The sequence below is a fragment of the Seriola dumerili genome, unplaced genomic scaffold (assembly GCF_002260705.1).
Source record: "Seriola dumerili isolate Sdu_G_001 unplaced genomic scaffold, Sdu_1.0 BDQW01001191.1, whole genome shotgun sequence".
Classification (NCBI taxonomy): Eukaryota; Metazoa; Chordata; class Actinopteri; order Carangiformes; family Carangidae; genus Seriola; species Seriola dumerili.
The window spans coordinates 297,215-314,622 of NW_019175446.1; the positions used below are offsets into that span (position 1 = coordinate 297,215).

General features: G+C 43.3%; 4 protein-coding genes across 5 annotated transcripts; 2 read left to right on the plus strand and 2 right to left on the minus strand.

Annotated features, from left to right (window-relative positions):
- Positions 1-64: 64 nt before the first annotated feature.
- Positions 65-1,893, minus strand: smdt1 (single-pass membrane protein with aspartate rich tail 1). Of its 2 annotated transcripts, XM_022767493.1 has the most exons (3): positions 1,733-1,893; positions 1,305-1,445; positions 65-589 (listed from the first exon to the last, which is right to left on the minus strand). In XM_022767493.1, the coding sequence occupies exons 1-2, from the start codon at positions 1,877-1,879 to the stop codon at positions 1,308-1,310; spliced, it is 285 nt and encodes a 94-aa protein (XP_022623214.1). In that variant the 5' UTR covers positions 1,880-1,893; the 3' UTR covers positions 65-589; positions 1,305-1,307. The 2 variants fall into 2 exon arrangements, 1 of the variants encoding a protein (XP_022623214.1); XR_002665803.1 differs by lacking the exon at positions 1,305-1,445 and having other exon boundaries at positions 1,733-1,822.
- Positions 1,894-2,098: 205 nt separating this feature from the next.
- fam234b (family with sequence similarity 234 member B) lies at positions 2,099-8,466 on the minus strand. Its single transcript, XM_022767499.1, has 13 exons — positions 8,350-8,466; positions 6,768-7,316; positions 6,352-6,465; positions 5,907-6,074; positions 5,505-5,620; positions 4,671-4,821; positions 4,438-4,579; positions 4,163-4,357; positions 3,944-4,022; positions 3,583-3,750; positions 3,259-3,379; positions 2,927-3,153; positions 2,099-2,842 (listed from the first exon to the last, which is right to left on the minus strand). Exons 1-13 carry the CDS (start codon positions 8,384-8,386, stop codon positions 2,840-2,842), a joined length of 2,070 nt encoding a protein of 689 aa, XP_022623220.1. The 5' UTR covers positions 8,387-8,466; the 3' UTR covers positions 2,099-2,839.
- A 1,000-nt stretch (positions 8,467-9,466) lies between these two features.
- poldip3 (DNA polymerase delta interacting protein 3) lies at positions 9,467-15,082 on the plus strand. The gene is made up of 10 exons (XM_022767503.1): positions 9,467-9,538; positions 10,320-10,447; positions 10,909-11,336; positions 11,458-11,502; positions 11,631-11,708; positions 11,818-12,039; positions 12,245-12,322; positions 12,449-12,578; positions 12,859-12,925; positions 13,859-15,082. Exons 1-10 carry the CDS (start codon positions 9,471-9,473, stop codon positions 14,073-14,075), a joined length of 1,461 nt encoding a protein of 486 aa, XP_022623224.1. The 5' UTR covers positions 9,467-9,470; the 3' UTR covers positions 14,076-15,082.
- Positions 15,083-15,598: 516 nt separating this feature from the next.
- Positions 15,599-17,390, plus strand: rrp7a (ribosomal RNA processing 7 homolog A). The gene is made up of 7 exons (XM_022767504.1): positions 15,599-15,672; positions 15,859-16,001; positions 16,112-16,237; positions 16,355-16,478; positions 16,620-16,717; positions 16,804-17,011; positions 17,195-17,390. Exons 1-7 carry the CDS (start codon positions 15,609-15,611, stop codon positions 17,278-17,280), a joined length of 849 nt encoding a protein of 282 aa, XP_022623225.1. The 5' UTR covers positions 15,599-15,608; the 3' UTR covers positions 17,281-17,390.
- Positions 17,391-17,408: the final 18 nt, after the last annotated feature.

Genomic DNA, 17,408 nt, shown 5'->3' on the forward strand with positions numbered 1-17,408 from the left:
CTATCAGAATTAATTTAAAGAGACAGTTTAACAGAAAACATGTTTCGTAACGGACAGCGCTGTGAACAGTTTCAATGAAGCTTTTCACAACGTCGGTCATTTGGAGAGTTTAAATGAACCGTCCCTTTAAAGATAGAAGTAAGAGCTGTTGGTCTAGTATTTTATGTAGGTAAATCCTGTACTGAAGGTAGGCAGCACCTCTAAGTTGGTATTTATTCAGTTTATTCTTTAGATTATATTTTGATTGGTGTTTCATTCAAAGCAGATTTCAGGACAGACTCATCTCATAAACAATGACTACTAATGTTGTCATCATAGTTTGTTACATTCAGGTATCACATGTATGACAGATGCTATCAACTTCTACCGGCATTTTACAATTGTCAATCCCGTTTATTAAGACTTAAAGTAGTGCATGCAAATACAGTGCACTACGAACGGCCTGGAACAGCCCTGTCGTAGTGTCAGTAACAGCAAAAACCCTGAATCCAGTGCAGACAGAAGCGACTTAAGACGACAGCAGAGAAAGGCATTAATCTGCTCGGAGGCTCACAGACCTCTCCCGGAGGTGGTGACAAAACAGGATGATCTGTGGAGGACAGAAAAAGTTTTTAAGTGTGACTGGTAACTTATGTAAAAAAAATAAATAAATAAATAAAAAATCATCTCATGCAACTCTTCAACTCCAAAAACGGACACAACTGACTGACTGCAGTCTGTTCATCAACAGCCTCAAAAACCACAAAACAAAGCACACAAGGACATTACAATGAATTCTTCCCCTCTCTACTGGTGCATTTGAGTCATCAATGTGGGGACAATGGTTACGGTAAGTACATAATTTTGTGAATAATAATGATGTTTACCATTCTGGTTTGATGTGTGAATCCAAGAGGAAAACCTTATGTTTCCCAATGTCTCCCACAAATGTTGCCCATGCACCAAATAGACTGGGAAAGAGTGTGTGTGTGTGTGTGTGTGTGTGTGTGTGTGTGTGTGTGTGTGTGTGTGTGTGTGTGTGTGTGCTCTNTTGAGTCATCAATGTGGGGACAATGGTTACGGTAAGTACATAATTTTGTGAATAATAATGATGTTTACCATTCTGGTTTGATGTGTGAATCCAAGAGGAAAACCTTATGTTTCCCAATGTCTCCCACAAATGTTGCCCATGCACCAAATAGACTGGGAAAGAGTGTGTGTGTGTGTGTGTGTGTGTGTGTGTGTGTGTACGCGCTTTGACACAATTCACAGTGAAGCTCACAACCCAAAGCCAGTGATACCTGATAACCAGGAAGTATACAGACCCTTCAGTCGTCATCGTCATCGTCCTCGGGGACAAAGATGTCGTGCTCCTCCAGCAGCGCAGCAAAGTTCTTGCTGATCAGAGTCCCCACATACAAGAAGGGCACCACTACCAGAGCAATCCGGATTAGGCCGAAGGGGGTCTGCTCCCCAGTGTCACACATCCCACCATAGAAACAACTAAGTTAGTTCAAGTCAAGCAGCTTGTCCAAGGATGACTTCTACTAAATCTGCGAGAGAGACTGCAATAGATAGAAGATATACACACACCCCCATGGATTTATTATTCCACTGTGCTTCTACTCATGGGTCTATTCCTTCAGGGTGAACCCTCCCTCCTCCTCCCCCTCTCTCTCTCTCCCCTGTGTGTCTATTTCCAACCGAGCTGTTATCCACTCACCACACCTCGAGCCCTCAAATCAACACTCACCTTCTTGGGTTTGGGCAGAATGCCACCGGATGATGTGCACACAGCTGTCCGGCACGGAGTCACCGCTCTGCCCGGTCCGCCGGAGGGAGAGGTGCGGGCGTTTCTGAGGGCCGACAGCCTGGCCAGGCGACCGAGCGCCGACGCCATGCTCACAGCTGTAGATGCGGCAGCAATGCGGAAAACCGGGAGAGGTAATTTCGGACGTGGAGGAGCAACAGCGCCTCCCTGCGCCACTGTAACGACACACCACTCTCACTTTCTAATAATCATCCTCACGGGCAGGTTATTTCTGCACTATTTCAGCAACTACAATAAGTTGAGACAGTGGGGGGGTGGAAATGAACGACACAGGTAAAGAGCTGGTTTCCAAACTTTCTCTTGCAATATGTGAAGTTGCAGTTTACATTGAATTGCCATAACCCTTAGCAGCCACATATTCAGAGAAAATAAAACAGTGGTTGATTATATTACATACAAAATCAGACAGAAAATCCAACGAGAATTCAAAACGTTAAAGCAAACCAATAAATACTGTACAGCATTAAATATTTACAGACTCCCTATACACCTTAACTTGGTGAGGAGCAGAAAGAACACTATTAGTGGCTATTTCGTGATGAAATGCATGTGACTGAGGGATGACACCACGTGAATACACTGGCCTTGGAAGAGTTATATAAGTGATGCATACTGTAAACACATTTAAATGTTCTTTCACCCTCACTGTCAGTAATAAACTATAAAGTATGAAGTTATTCCTTTGCCATCCAAGTCCACAGAATCAATATCATTCAATTTAAATTTTTACACACTTCCCCATATGCAAGTTAAATAATTTAAATAAAGTTCATTGTACAAACACAATATAAACCAAAACAACCAAAACAATACAAATAAAATCCCTACCTACAAATGAGCAAAGAAATCTCTCAAGTAACAGAAGTTAAATTTGTACTTAGTGAATAAAACAAGATGTAAACAGCCTCAAATGAACTCTTAGTGTGTCCTTAGTGCAGAACCGTCCACAGCTTACATCCCTTTCATCCTCGCTCGAGCGCCTCGTACCGCTTCGTGTGACACAGCGCCGACAGGAGCAGTGGCGCCTCGTCACTAAACAAAGAAACACAGTTAAGATTTGCCTGTCGTCGACTGTTGTTATCGAGCGTCGGATAAATCTACCTGTGTCTTCCTCACCTGATGTTTGAAGGACAGACGCCTGAAGAACTTGTTGACCTCGAACACGCCAGGTTTGATGGGAGCCCCGGTCTTGTTGCCTTCCCCCAGTCTCACGATTTGTCCCTTGGTGATAGCGGCTCTGAGGCTCATGCTCTTGACTATCCGAGCGCTGGGCTCCGAGTCAGTTGTGGGCCGGGAGGATACGGTGATGTAGGAGGCGTCCTTCTGATGTTCCTCATAACTCACTGCCGGGGAGGAAGCGGGAGAAAATAGAAAAGTAGGAGGTTTTTTTAATGCTTTATTCTACTTTTCAACACAGCTTGGTGACCAGACCTGGTGGTGACTTTTACCTGCAGAGGTGACTGCGGTGTCTGTGGTACTAGTGAGCTCCAGCAGGATTGTGGGATATGCGGAGTGCAGCAGGAAGAGCTTTCTGATGAGCGGCTCTGCTGCAGCAACACCTGGTGCCACCTGTGCAGCCAGTACATAGGTTGAGTATTTCATTTACGGCTCCAGTTCAAACTCAAAGACAAAACAGTGAAATCAGCTGTGAACACGATTCATACAGAACAGTGCTCTTCCTGTTTTAAATATATATATATACGTATACAATATTCATTGAGCATAACTGATTTTGCCTCAATTATCCTCTGGTTCTCTTGCGGCAGACTCACGGTTGTCTTGGTAGCATTCCTCTGTGCATTGATTGGTTCGCTGGCCCAAAAGAGGAAAGCTGATTGGCCGGTCGAGGTGGAAATTGCAGAAGTTTGCAAAACGAGACGAGGGCACACAAACTCCGCTGACCAGAGGAGGTGCCCGTTTGCCCCATCAATGACCTGCGCCTGACAGACGGAGAAGAGGGCAAAAACACGACAATTACAGCAAACGCAGAGGCCAGGTAAAAATGTCCCAGCAGGGCTTTAATTCCTGTAACAACTCAATATTGGCAAAAGAAAATCAAAAGAGACGTTTAACCAGGACTTTGTGAAGCATATGAGCCTCTGTATTAATATGAGCTTTTTGTTTATGTTTTACCTCCATGATGCCGTTTGCTGAATGCTGGAAGAAAAGGTCAAGGATGCCGTCATCATTGTAGTGTCCCAGGGCTGGTTGGCTATGACAGGAAAAGAAATAAACTCAGCAAAATTCTGATATATATATATATATATATATATATACTGTAGAACCCATTTTGTGACCTGCAGTTAATAAGCTTAAATAACATGTAATGTGATGTAATGTGCAGGGCTTCACCTGTGGATGGGAGCTGAGCTGAAGGTCCATTTTTTACGCATGTCCCTCTGTTTGAGCACCGACAGTTTGCTGGAGCCATACACCACCACCCAGTCGCTCCTGGTGGAGTTCAGGTTAGAAACGGTGTCCAGGCTGTTGTGGTTGTTGCCAAAACCAGCCACAAGAGGGAGCAGGAAGTCCACACGCTCAGATCCTCTAGACACATGATGGAGAGACTGGGATTTAGTTCAGTTCAGTTTCACAATTCCTGTTTAACTCCAATGCAATGCAGTCACCTGTAAACGTGTATGAAGGAGGATGAATTGGTTTTCTTCTGTTCCTCCCACCCTGGATCTCTAATTTTAAGTGCCTGAGTTACGGGCATTTTGCCAGTGGCGCGAACGTAAATGTCACGCAGAGAGATGGCCTCCACGTTACCTGAGGGAAACAGACATTAACTCAAAGTCTAGTAAAAAAAAACACAGTGTAATTAAACTGAATTAATTTGATTGCATTGTTGTTCCTTTACCGAGTCCAAAGAGGATGTAATAAGCCCCTTTCGGTGTCTCATGCAGCAGAGGACCGATCAGCTTTCCCTGTCCAGTGAGGTTGAAGGGAACGGGACGTCCCAGCTGCGTCCCCGACAGGCCGGAGATCAGCGTCAGGGACAGATCCAAGGCCTGGAAGTGAATACGGGACTGTGACTGTTACACCGAAGAGACTGAAACAACTGCACAGCTTCGTTTATCTGGCGGAGATGTCAGAGTTGTTTCTGTTTCATGCTGTGTGATAAGAGAATGAGTGAAATCCATCTATTTCAATCTATTCATTTCAACTTTTGCACTTCAGAGTCTTTCATTAAGAGTTTGAGATTAACAGCAATGAGCAACTAGTGATGAGGTTTTCCTTCTGATGCCTCCTCCATGTCGACTCTGTTCGACTGCCACAAGGAAACTTTAAGCTAGAAACGTTTTGATATCTCTGTGTCAGTTATCTTCAGTTTCAGACCCTCAGTCGGTTTGTGGCGCGGTGAGTGTCGCCGCAAGATTTGAGGAGCCAGTCAGGATTGATCAACTCCGGAAATGTCATCGGCCGACAGTTCCTCATGACAGCTCTCGACTTCCTGATGAGTCAATTAAAGTCTGAAGTTGATGGTTGATGTTCTGAGCGTTTTACAACAAGCAGAACGGAGCACAAACTTTTGCACATGCCACAAGTACTGATTCATTTTTTTCCCCCTCTTTGTTTCAAGTTCATGAAAAGATAACAGTACATTACCTAACATCTGTTTACCGCAGATGTTGTATTACAACAGAATATGTCACTTTCCCCCCCGGAGCCCAAACGTTTGTGTACAACTTACCTCATCTGCAGGCAGGGTGGCAATGAGCAGATCTGGGACTGAGTCGCCCTCGAGGTCTGGGAGTAACACCGCCTGGGATTCAATATTCTTCAGCTGGACTGACGTCAAGTTCTTCCCTGGGGAGTGACAGGAAACCTCTTTGACCTCGTTTACACTTATTGACCTGATTTTTATAAGCCAAGACAGCTGACACTTCTGATTTTCGCTCTCTGGTCTCGCTGGGGAATCTTTGCTAAAAACATCTACATTTAGTTTATTACATATGAACAAATCCCTCACAATAACCCAACAACAGATTCAGAGCCAGCACAAAACGTTTTATAGGAGTTGTTAGTAATTATCCTTTGATTAATAATGGCTGTTCTCTCCACATGAAAAAGACAAACAACCTTGTAGTCTAACCTGAGGTGCCATTGACTACTATGAGGATGGATTTGCTGATGAGGAGACACAGAGGTGACAGCTGGGAGCTGTACCTCAGACCACACTGGATGTACATCACGGGCTCCCCCATGGCTTTCCTCCACAGCTCCCGCCCGCTGACCGCAGACAGCGCCACGGCACTGTAAACTGGGACGAAGAAAACATCATCACACCGAGGAAACACGCAAAAATTCAATAAGTGAGAAAAACAAGGAACAAGAGGATGAGATATTAAAACTGATTCCGGTTTAAATGAGTTAGCAGGATTAGATTACGGACATAGTTAAGCAGTAGCTGTGGTGCTCGTGGCGCTAAGATCCTATCTGATGTAAAAAAAAAAAATGCCCCCAATTATTGAATGAACTCTCTGAATCTACGGGGCAGAAAACATCGGCCACGCCTCTTCACAGAATTCCTGCCATACTTTTGTTCCTCTGCGTGGGATGAGTGTCATTGGTCCATTCGGTGACACCGAGAAACACGTCCTCCACCGAATCACCGTTAACGTCCCACAACGCCAGCGCGGGTGGAGTCACACCTGCGCCGAGAAAAACCAAAAACGACATGAACACCCACCCAACCAGGGGAAGGTTAGAGGTGCAGGGTTGTGTCTTAATGGGAGAAAATGCATCACATGACATGAAAAAATAAAGCATGCTGAAAACAAAGCACGTGGTGGGTGGAGTGAGCCTCACACTCCTGTGTAATTACAGTTGACTAATTAAAGGGTGAAGCAGCGTCGTCTCGCCAAAGAGTCTCAAAAAATGGGTGTGCCACTCTAATAAATATAACAATAATAATGATAATAATAATAAAATTGTTGAACATTGTTCCTTTTACCTCCTGCATCTCCCAGAGCTTTCTCCCACTGCGGCCTCTTCCCCAGCTCTCCCTTCTGGCAGGGGATCAGGAATGCACATAGCAGCACGAGCAATGTGGCACAGACCAGAGGCACCAAGAAAAACGCACTCCGGACGGCGTTCTTCATCCTCATCCTCTTCTCTTCCGCATCACTACTGTGGACCCCCAGCCCGGCACCTCCCATCGGACCGCCTCCCCCTCTGTCCTCCCCCGCCCTGTCCCTGCCCGAGTCCCTTTGGCTCCAGTACTGCGTGCTTTTCATGTCGTCTCTGTCCTGCCTGGATTTGCTGGGGAGTCGCTCTCTCCATTCGTCCTCCTCTTCCTCCTCGTCCTCCTGTGCCTCGTCTTTGGCCCCTACGAGTCTTCCGGACCTGCCTCCCCGCAGCTTTGAGGACCCCGGGCCGAGGCAGCTGTCCCTGCCAAGGCCATTTCGGGGGTAGTTGAGCACGAGATCGTCCTCTTCACTCTCGTCCTCGCTGTCTGCTTGGGTGAGAGGGTCGTACTCCCCAAGCTCCGAGCCCTTCTTCCCTGCAGAGACACAGAAGGTGGTGGTGAGGGTCAGGTGTCTTGTGTGGTCGCTGTGTGGTCACTTAGTTAGGTATATGGGACAAGTGATGATTGCACTGTGATACACTGCTGATATATTACTGATATACAATTACTAATGGCAAAGCTGGAGCATTATAGATCCTTCCTTTAGTCTGGATACTTAGCAATAACAGCTGTTAAGTGTCTTAATGTCCAATAATGCACTTTATTCAAGTGCTGTCCATTCATTTTCATTTTCATCATTTTTTTACACTGACAAATTCTTGTAATTACAGCACTGACACAGAGTATTTAATATATATATTCATATATTGGCAAATTAAACTATAAACTGGACAATATACTGTGGTTGACCTTATCAAAGAGGGGAATAATAAGAATAAAGTCATTGTTTTATAATCTTATTTTTATTATTACATCTATAACATCTTTATAACACCACTACTACTACTAATTATGATAATAACTGTTCAAATAAAGCAACAAATAAACAAATATAGAAGCCTGCTCATAATGAGACTGATCAAAATATAGCAAAACATACAGTATTAAGAATAATTGCTACTACAAATACTATTATAATAACTATATATTTAATATTTTCCCGCTGTCAGATGTAATATTTATTATTGTGCCTTAGTTGTTTACTGTGCAGCAGTTTGGTTGTGCTAGGGTTAATATTAGCAGCTAGCTAGCTGGCAGCGCACAGCAGACACGCTTTGACAGAAAGACGTCAGCGTGCCGCTTTGCTTTCACTGAAAACAGTATCCATCTTATGTAACATGCTTTGGAAAACATGCTCATTAACGGTGCGGGGTGATGTGGAGGAGATGCTAACTGTGTGCGACACATCGGGAGATTAAATGAATCAGTTGCATTTAAAGAGCTGAGTTGCAAGAGAAGACCACTACAGACCACCTGGGTCTGACTGATGATGGTCTCCGTACATTATCAGCTCGAGTCTGTTTCGTTTCTTAATGTCAACAGTAGAAATACGTGAAGCGCATCTTACCGGGCAGTTTGAGGGCACGCGACAGAGCTGCAGCCATTTCTCCGCTAACGGGTCCGCGAGGTAGCGACGTGAAGCAGCGGTGATGAAGAGCTGTAGGGCACCGACCCAGCAGGTTGGATCTGCGCTTGCCCAACTGTATGCTGGGAATTGTAGTTTTTTCCCCCCCGTCGTGCTCCACGACCAAAGTTTTTCTTGTGTGATTCTCGTGTACAATACCGACTACCGAAGTATAGTATAATATGAATATATTTAAAATGAATGAATTCTGCATCAAATAGATTTTTAAAACTTTATAGTATTTAGAGTTGAAAATATGTGATATCGTTGAACGCATTTCTGCTAATTTTGCTGTTTAGGTGTGTCTATGACAGAGATACATCCATCATTGAGCTTAACATTCAGGTGTATTTCTTTATAGTGCTTTGTTTTTAACATGTTTGGGGTTCGGGGAAGGTCCTAGTCCTGCGAGGCATCTCGCAAAGTAGGCGAGTCACCTCAACAGGCAGACCTATGCCCTTTCAAAAATTCATCTCGCTATATGAACGAGGACACGGGCGTCACCCCGCGTCGTTATTTTCCTTACTCATCAGTTTAAGGCATAACCTATTGACTATCGAGAACGAGAATAGTCACAGTGTCCAGGAATTCTTTGTTAGGGTGTCTGATGTGTCTCATTGGCAGCAATTTATTTTAGCGTATACCAACAGTTATATCTGTAATTAAAGAATAATTTGTGAAATTAAAATGTTACACTGTGTTTTACTGATGGCAAACTACTATTTTGGCGATAAACCTTGCTTATCTGATGGGACAATTTGGCGCAAAGGCTCATGGGTACCATAGCATCGACGTTGTTTGTGTTATGACAAGAGTAATCGATGTCAGATTGTTTATTTTGAACGGGTCAGTGGTTACGTTTTGTCGTTGTAGTCTGTGGTTCAGCACTACTGTAACATTCACTCTTAACTGTGAAGTACATTTTCAACCAACACATTTCATTGAAACAAATCACTTTCTCGCCAGTTCCCGACAGCCATTTTGGTATTCTGGTCCGAATCAGCTTCCGTAGTCCTACATAAGGAGTTACCATCTGCGCATGCGCTTTGAGGCAGTGCGAGAAAATGGCAGACGTTTCGTTGGATGAAGTGATACGACGGCGCGGTATTAACCTCAAGGCTACAGCTAAACGGTATTAAGACTACTCATGCACCGATGAATGTTCGCTTATTTAGACCGTGGTAACTCGTAGTAACATTTTTGAAAGCATAACGAGGATTGAGAGTTGTTGATAGCTGGTTGGTAACGGTAAGCTAACGTTAGCCCATTACGGCCAGCAGCTTCTCACCAGCTACATCGTAAATGCTAGGCTAAGTAGCTGACATTACAGGCCTTTAAGTCTGTAACCATTCAGTTTTTAAATTTGAAATATGTGGGTAACTTATTCAACTATATCCCGTTTTAGGCAAACAAATTTGTAGTAGTCGCGACAACTCGTAAGTTGAAGAGCTGTAACCCGTTTGCCTGTATTTGTAGCTTCATATGTCGGGCTTGGCTAACCAGTAAGCTAATATTTACGTTGGCAGCAAAATAGGTTTCGCTCCCAGTTATTGATCGGATGTGGTCACTGAAAGTACTGGGATGAATTAGGATGTTGGTTTGTCCAAATTCACATTTAAAATGTATTAGTATTGTCCCGCCTCCATTGTGTTAAAAAGTAGAGGAGAGGTTTTATTCTCTTGTAAGTATCAGAACCCAGTGCGTCAGTCTCTTGATGCACCCCACCCCCCTGCAGCGTAAAAAATAGAAATAATTAATAAAGTAATGAACTGAACTACAGTATTGCACGTGTTGCAGTCAAAATTAACATTTTAATGAGCTTTTAGGATTTTAAATTGTGAAAAGGAGCACTGTTTACACAGTCGTAATGGGGTGTTGAAATACCAATGTTGAATCGTTTTTCTTTCTCTCAGACCCATGTTTGGACGGGGTTCAGGGGCTGCAGGAGGCACAGGGGGTGCAGGAGGCACTGGTAAGAGTTTTGATGCCAGGCAGAAGATTGGAGTTAATGACGCAAGGCAGCGACTTGGAGGAGGAACAGGTAAGCTATTATTGTATGAAAAAATAAAAATGGTATGGTTTGGGGACTGTAATAGAAAAATCATATGCACTTCTCTTTCCTCCCATGTATAATCCTTATTTGGAACTGTCTTCACATTTACACTCCCTATCCGGTACTGTCTGGTACAAACTTAGGGGCCCTTGACCTTGAGCACACAGCTGCTTCTTTTTGACAGTTAGACAGTTTTGATAGAATCCATAATTGTTCACACCCACACATTCTGACCATGCCTCCTCCTTCTCTCTTCCTATTAAGTTCATGTACGCTCTTTGTTCAGTATCAGTCTGCAGTTGCAGTCTGTGTGACTGTATGCGGATCCTTTGCAAAGCTCTTTTCAAAATATATAAAGACAACTTGATCATTTTGTTAACATTTCATTTTCTGATTTCCATCACAGGGACTAAAACTAAGTTTGCCATCAATACCCTGTGTCCCCTCAGGTTTTCAAGTGAAAGATGCCAGAGAAAAGCTGGGACAGAAAGATGCTCGCTTCAAAATCCGTGGCAGGGGAGGAGCAGGAGGAGTGCAGGATGCCCGTCAGATGATCAACTCACGCAAACAGGGGCAGAATCCTTTCAGTGTCCCCCCACAGACCACGCAAAAGACGGCAGTAACACACCAATTACAAGGCCCTACACTTGTGCCACAGATACACATAAACACCAACAACAATCCTGGCGGTGTGAACAGCAGGCAGTTTACCCCTAATGTACAAGGACTGAGTCTGAGGGGCAGTGCAACGCCACAGCTGAGCAGTAATAAGAGAATGATGGATGCTCGTGATAGGCTGAGCCTGAAGAGGAGCATTGGAGGGACACAGACACAGGCGGCTGCTGTCCCACCCTTAAAAATAACCAAGACCATACAGGTTAGGATAAAATACGTTGCTTTGTTTGTGATAGATCAGTGACATATCCTATATGTATTTGTTTATTGGATTATATAAGTATATTGTCAGGCTTACTAATGTATGATGATTCCTTTCACAGCAACGTCCGGTTGGGATGTCGGGTGGCATACGTGCAGCTTCACAGGTAGAGCTGTTTTTCTTGGCATGTTTGAACAGGAAAGATTGAGAGTAATTCTTGTGTTTACGAGAATAGCTGTATAATGACTAACGGCATAAAACCTGGTACTAAATATATTATTTTGTCTCCCATAGCCTGTCTCAAATGAGCATGATGGCACCTCCACTAAACAAATAAAGATTACCACTGCAAACAATATGCTACAATCACGTGTAAGAGCTGCCTAAGGACTTAACACATACTTCAACTTTAACTACATATCAATTGTTACATTCCCACATTAAATTAAACTTTTCCTTTCCATTCCTGTATTTCATACAGTCTGGTACAATAGGCTCCACATTCTCCATGTCAGCCCCAATTACCAAGGTGGTTAAAAATGATGCTTACACAGCCCCACGTCCTCCTGTCCCCGTGGCTCCAACCCGGCCCAGCACCAGCATGGCTGCCAACCGGTCCTCAGCCGCAGCCTTACAGCCAGTCTCCAGGACCCTCCAGCAAAACGCAGCAGAAACCAGCACAACGGCTCCTACTCCCCCTCAGGTAAACATCTCATCACTCATAATGCACAACAAGTCCTTCCTTTGTTGCTTGTCTCCACCTTAAATTATTATTCAGTGTGATTCACATTTCCACTGGATACAATGGGTCAGTAACATTTCTAATTTAGGTCATTAAGACGAACCAACCAAGGTCAGCCATTTTTAATTGCATATGCTTTATCATGTGTTGTCATATTTCTCTCTAGCCTGCTTTCAGTCCTTTGGAGGGGACAAAAATAACAGTGAACAACCTGCATCCCCGTGTCACAGAGGAAGATATAGTTGTGAGTGAATTGCGCTGTTTGCCTATAACCTTTGGTCATGTTTGATATTCATTGATGCACAGAATGCCATTGTTCCACAATGACTCATCCGGTGTGTGTTTGCACTCTCCATATATTTCTCCACAGGAACTGTTCTGTGTGTGCGGTGCCTTGAAGCGAGCACGGCTGGTGAGGGTGGGTGTGGCTGAAGTGGTGTTTGTCCGTAAAGAGGACGCTGTGAGCGCGTACAGGAAGTACAACAATCGCTGCCTGGATGGTGAGTGCCAGTAGCAAGGACGCACACAACAAATGGATTCCTGGGTTTTGGGCACTGTCTTCTGTTCTGCATAGAGATTAATAACTACAGTACAGATGACAAGTTTTGCTGGTTGAGGGCATCTTTCTATGTTTATTGAAGTGTTTTTGTTGAACTGAACGATGGCCCGGTCGGTCAGACCTTGTATTTCTGAGACTGCCACTAACCAGAGTGATGAAGTTGCGGCGTTTCTGTGTATCATTGTTTTCTTTTCTTATCTTTTCCTCTTGTCCACCCCCAGGCCAACCCATGAAGTGTAACCTTCATATTCAGGGAAATGTCATCACATCTGATCAGCCCATTCTATTGTAAGTGAGCCTGCAGGGCTTCATTCCTTCATTTCAAATTAATCTGTAGTTGACTGTGTTTACATGCACATACTTTATTTGCATAATTTCACTGAGTGACCACAATTTATGTCTCCACTATTTTTAAGAATAAAGATCTGTGATATTGCTTGTATGCAACTGCATATACGCAAGCAGTGACTATCAAGACATTTGTTCATTATCTTATTCGAAGTAGTGTTTGTGAAATGTGTTTAGGTGATTAGCAAGCTAGTTAGTGGTACAATGAGTTGCTGTTGTAGCTTATGTAGAAGCTTTTATTGAAGCTTGATAGAGGGGAGTAGAGATCAGCAATACAAGTTTACACTGTCACGCCATGATTCTGAAGATGATGTTCTTTGCAGGGGATATTTAAACCCACACAAAACTTAACAATATGTCCAAATAAGGATATTCCTTCATGGGACCACAGCACCTCTCCACACATACCTGTAATATTTCATGCAATACCTGTGTTCTCCCCAGGGGAACACTGTGTATCTCGTAACGCCGAAGGGCACCGGTATTATGACCGTCCACTCCCCTGACCCGAGGCTCGGTCCATTATATCTGTGCAACCTTGGTCGCTATGACAACTGCTATTTGGAACTGGGTCAGCTTGAGTCAATTAGTGTCTTCACAGCTTTCCCTGAGACAGATAATGAACTATTGCTTGTAGGGTTGCTAAGTGACCTGTGTAAACACTGCCTAACACTACCTGAAGAAGTTTGGTGGCAGTAGCTGTTGCTGTATTTGTGGCTTGCACTATCCACTAGAGTATCAGAAATCATACTTTTTTTTAACAGTTACTATTTGAAAAATGGATAAAATGAATTAAGCAGAATTAAGAAGATTATTATCCCTTTTGTGTTATCGAGGAAATGTGACACCCCTTTCTCTTCTTGGCTCCTGCAGGAGGCTCAGTGACACTCCAGGCACAGGCGGCGGTGCAAAGAAAGACGGTCTGCCCCCCTCCTTGTCTCGCCCCGCCGGTCAACGAGCCTCTTCTCAGCCTACTCCAGAGGTGGACCCCCAGACCATCCTCAAAGCTCTGTTCAAGTCCACTGCACAGTCCACCTCCACCACTGAGCCCCCCAGCTCACAGGCTACAGCCTTCCGCATCAAGATATAACTCATGTCTAGTGTAAATACACTGTCTGTTCATAAACATATTACTGCATTCTCAGTGTTAACATACGAACTGTGGTTTTCACCTTGACGGCAGGCAGCCTTCATTCTCATATAAAACTGATTTTTACACATTTGATATACATGACTACTCTGAACTTGAAATTCATGGATATCAACATCCTGTTTTTGTGGTATCCAAGTGTCACCTGTTTGATTCTGAGATGGACCAGTAGAAAGGAATGTGATGCGATTTGTTGTTTTAATCCGATGTGGTGGGGGATGCCAAATCAAGACTGGAATTGTAGTGATTTTTTTTTTTTTTGTCAATTCAATGCCAGTGCATCTGAATATGTCGAGTTTTTTAAATACTCCAGTTTAACTGTTATCAACCCTCATGTCCCGAAAAAGAAGAGGCAAAAAAAAACCAACAACAAAGAGCAGCATTATGTTTAAGGGCCTGTACATCCACACAGGTGTGTTCAGTTATATTGCCTAGTGGTGAAGACACGATAGACATTAAACGGAGCGTAGACCAAACAACACTAAAGGAAACAACATAATTCAGTAGCTGCCATATCTGTCATATTACGCCGGACGATGAAGTTCCCTTCAGTAAATCCTCGGCACAATGCAGCTAAACTGAGAAGAGGTCTTGCTCGGCAAAATAACTGAAAACTACTTGTGTGAGTAAATGGGGGATGGACAGAAACTATAATACCCTAATTACAGTAAACCAGTTCTCAAACAGTCATATTATGTCGATGTTTCATTTGGTTTTACCATGTTTGTGGACTCCAGATTCTTGTGTGCTCTGTTTGTGGCTGATTTTACTTGATTGTCCCATTTTTGAAACGGTATACATTTAATTCTTTCTAGTATACATTACTCTCAATTTATGTTCAAGGACTGTAAATTACTTTCTGTTGCTTTCTTGGTATGTCAGTCAAGAAGAGAGTAGAGAGGTCAGATGTGTCTGTGAAATGTCACCATTAAATATTTAGCTTTGTAGATGTTGTCTGAGACTCATCTTTCCTGTCTGCCATCTGATGATAACACATCTAAACTCTGTGTGTGTGTGTGTGTGTGTGTGTATTCTCAAGTACTATCACAGTTTTTAGCATTACTTTAAACTAACTTTAGCCATTTCATTTAATTTAAACTGTTAGCTGCAGAGGAAATTTTCTTTTCGTCATGAAACTAAGATATTACGTATTTACTGAAACCCAACAGCTAAAAGTTCTATAATAATAATTTTACCTAAAAAAACAAACTATATAATTAAACGCCTAAATATGATTAACGTAATGGTTTGTGTGGAAAAATGGTAATATACCGTAGTCCTGTTTGGTTTGGAATTAATGTAGTGTAAACTAATAATTATAAATATATAAAATATATCTTTTAGACTGTTTGAAATGTCACTTGTTTGAAAAAAGAAAGAATATACATATATAAAACAAAGGAAATAAAAGCATTTAAATCCCGTGTTTTTTCACGTTTTATTTGTACTTCCGGTGTGAAAGGTCTTCCCAAAATGGCGCCGGCCAAGAAGAAACATGCCAGTAGCCAGCCTTGTGTTATTCCTGGAGGATTTACAGGTATTCTTTGACTGAATTAAGAATATTTATTTCAGCTTTTCGCCTGCATACAGGCGTATGTCATTTGACACGGTTTGTTTCGGTTATTGATCCGTAGCTCGGAGGGCGGGGAATCGCTTGGTGATCACAGATGTGCTGCGTGATGTGTTGGTGGCTTCAGGGTTTTATTTCTGTGTCTCTTCGCAGTGCTGCCCTTACAGTTTAGTTCCGACAGTGCGGCTCAACATAAAGTGTATGTGAAAGAGCACCGAGTGCGAGCTGAGAAGAGCTCACACAGACCGCTGGACCGGACTTTATTTGTCCTCAACATCCCCCCTTACTGCTCACAGGTACCGTTCATGTAGCCTGTCACTCACTCGGTGTCTGTCGTGTCTACATGATCTAATAATTATCTCCTAATAATTTTCCCATCGTTGCCGCCCTGCGGTTTGTCTTCCAGGCTGTTGTCAGAGAGTTGTTCTCGCAGTTCGGCAGTGTTCAGTCCGTGGAGCTCGGAGACCACCCGGGCTCCTTCCAGGAGTCTGGACCCAAGCTGTCCAAGTTCTTCAAACCAGCTGAGAAAAAGGTTGGCCTGCATCCGCACCGCTGGGTTCTTCCTGCTGTGACACTACGAGCAAACATCCACACTGCTTGTGCAGTCATTATTTTTTTACCTCTCGTGTCTCTGTCTGTCTCTTCCAAGGGTTTCAAAGTCGGCTACGTCGTGTTCCACAACTCCTCCAGTTTATCTGCAGCTAAATCACACCCACATAATGTGCCTCTGGTGGTCTGCACAGAGCAGCGTGCAGTGAAGACAGGAGTGCAGAGTGAGTGCTTCACTGTTTTATTAGTGCTCATTTCATTTCTTATTGTGGTTTTGCTTTGCTTTAACTCTTGAGCATATTCAAAGTAAAACAAAATCACTCTTGTGACTCATGCATGTTACGTGACAAATTTTCTTACACCAGAATGGATCCAGCAGTACACAGACTCGTTCATCCAGCCGGACAAACTGCAACAAATAGTCAACTCCTTCATGGAAGACTACGACAAGCGGAAAGAAGAGGTGAGGATCTTGCAGTTCTTCCTCCAGCATCGCCCCGTCCGTCTTGTCCACACGACTTCAACCTGGGCGTGTTTGTTTTGTCACAGGAAGCGGAGCAGCAGAGGAAGGAGGCTGAGCAGCAGCAAGAGGATGAGGAGGGCTGGGTGAAAGTCACCAGAGGGGCCAAGGGCGCCAAGGCCCGTCCTCACAGTGAGGCAGCCAACAAGAGAACTCTACAGAAAGAGATGAGGAAGAAGAAGAGGAAGGAGCTCATGAACTTCTACACCTGGCAGCATAAAAACACACAGAAAGAACGTAAGTTGCTTATATTGAAGTGGTATTACTGAGCTAATGTAAACATATTTAGGATAACTACTTATTCTTTCCTGCATCAAGAGGCTAGAATTTGTTTTGTGAAGGAGATGAAAATGTCTTTAAACAGAGTGTATTTCCTTGTGATGGTTAACTATATTGTATGTTTGTTTGTTTTTTATTCAGATATCGCTGAACTAAGGAAGAAGTTTGAGGAGGATAAACAGAGAATTGCTTTGCTGAGAGCACAGAGAAAGTTCAGACCTTACTGAGTCGTCTACTTCAAATTTTTATTTGCTCATGTCACTGCTTTTTTTTGTGTTTTCTCTACCTTTTTATATAAAGGAGTATTTTTGTGTTGATAAACTATTATTCTGATGAACTCAGTTTCATGATTATT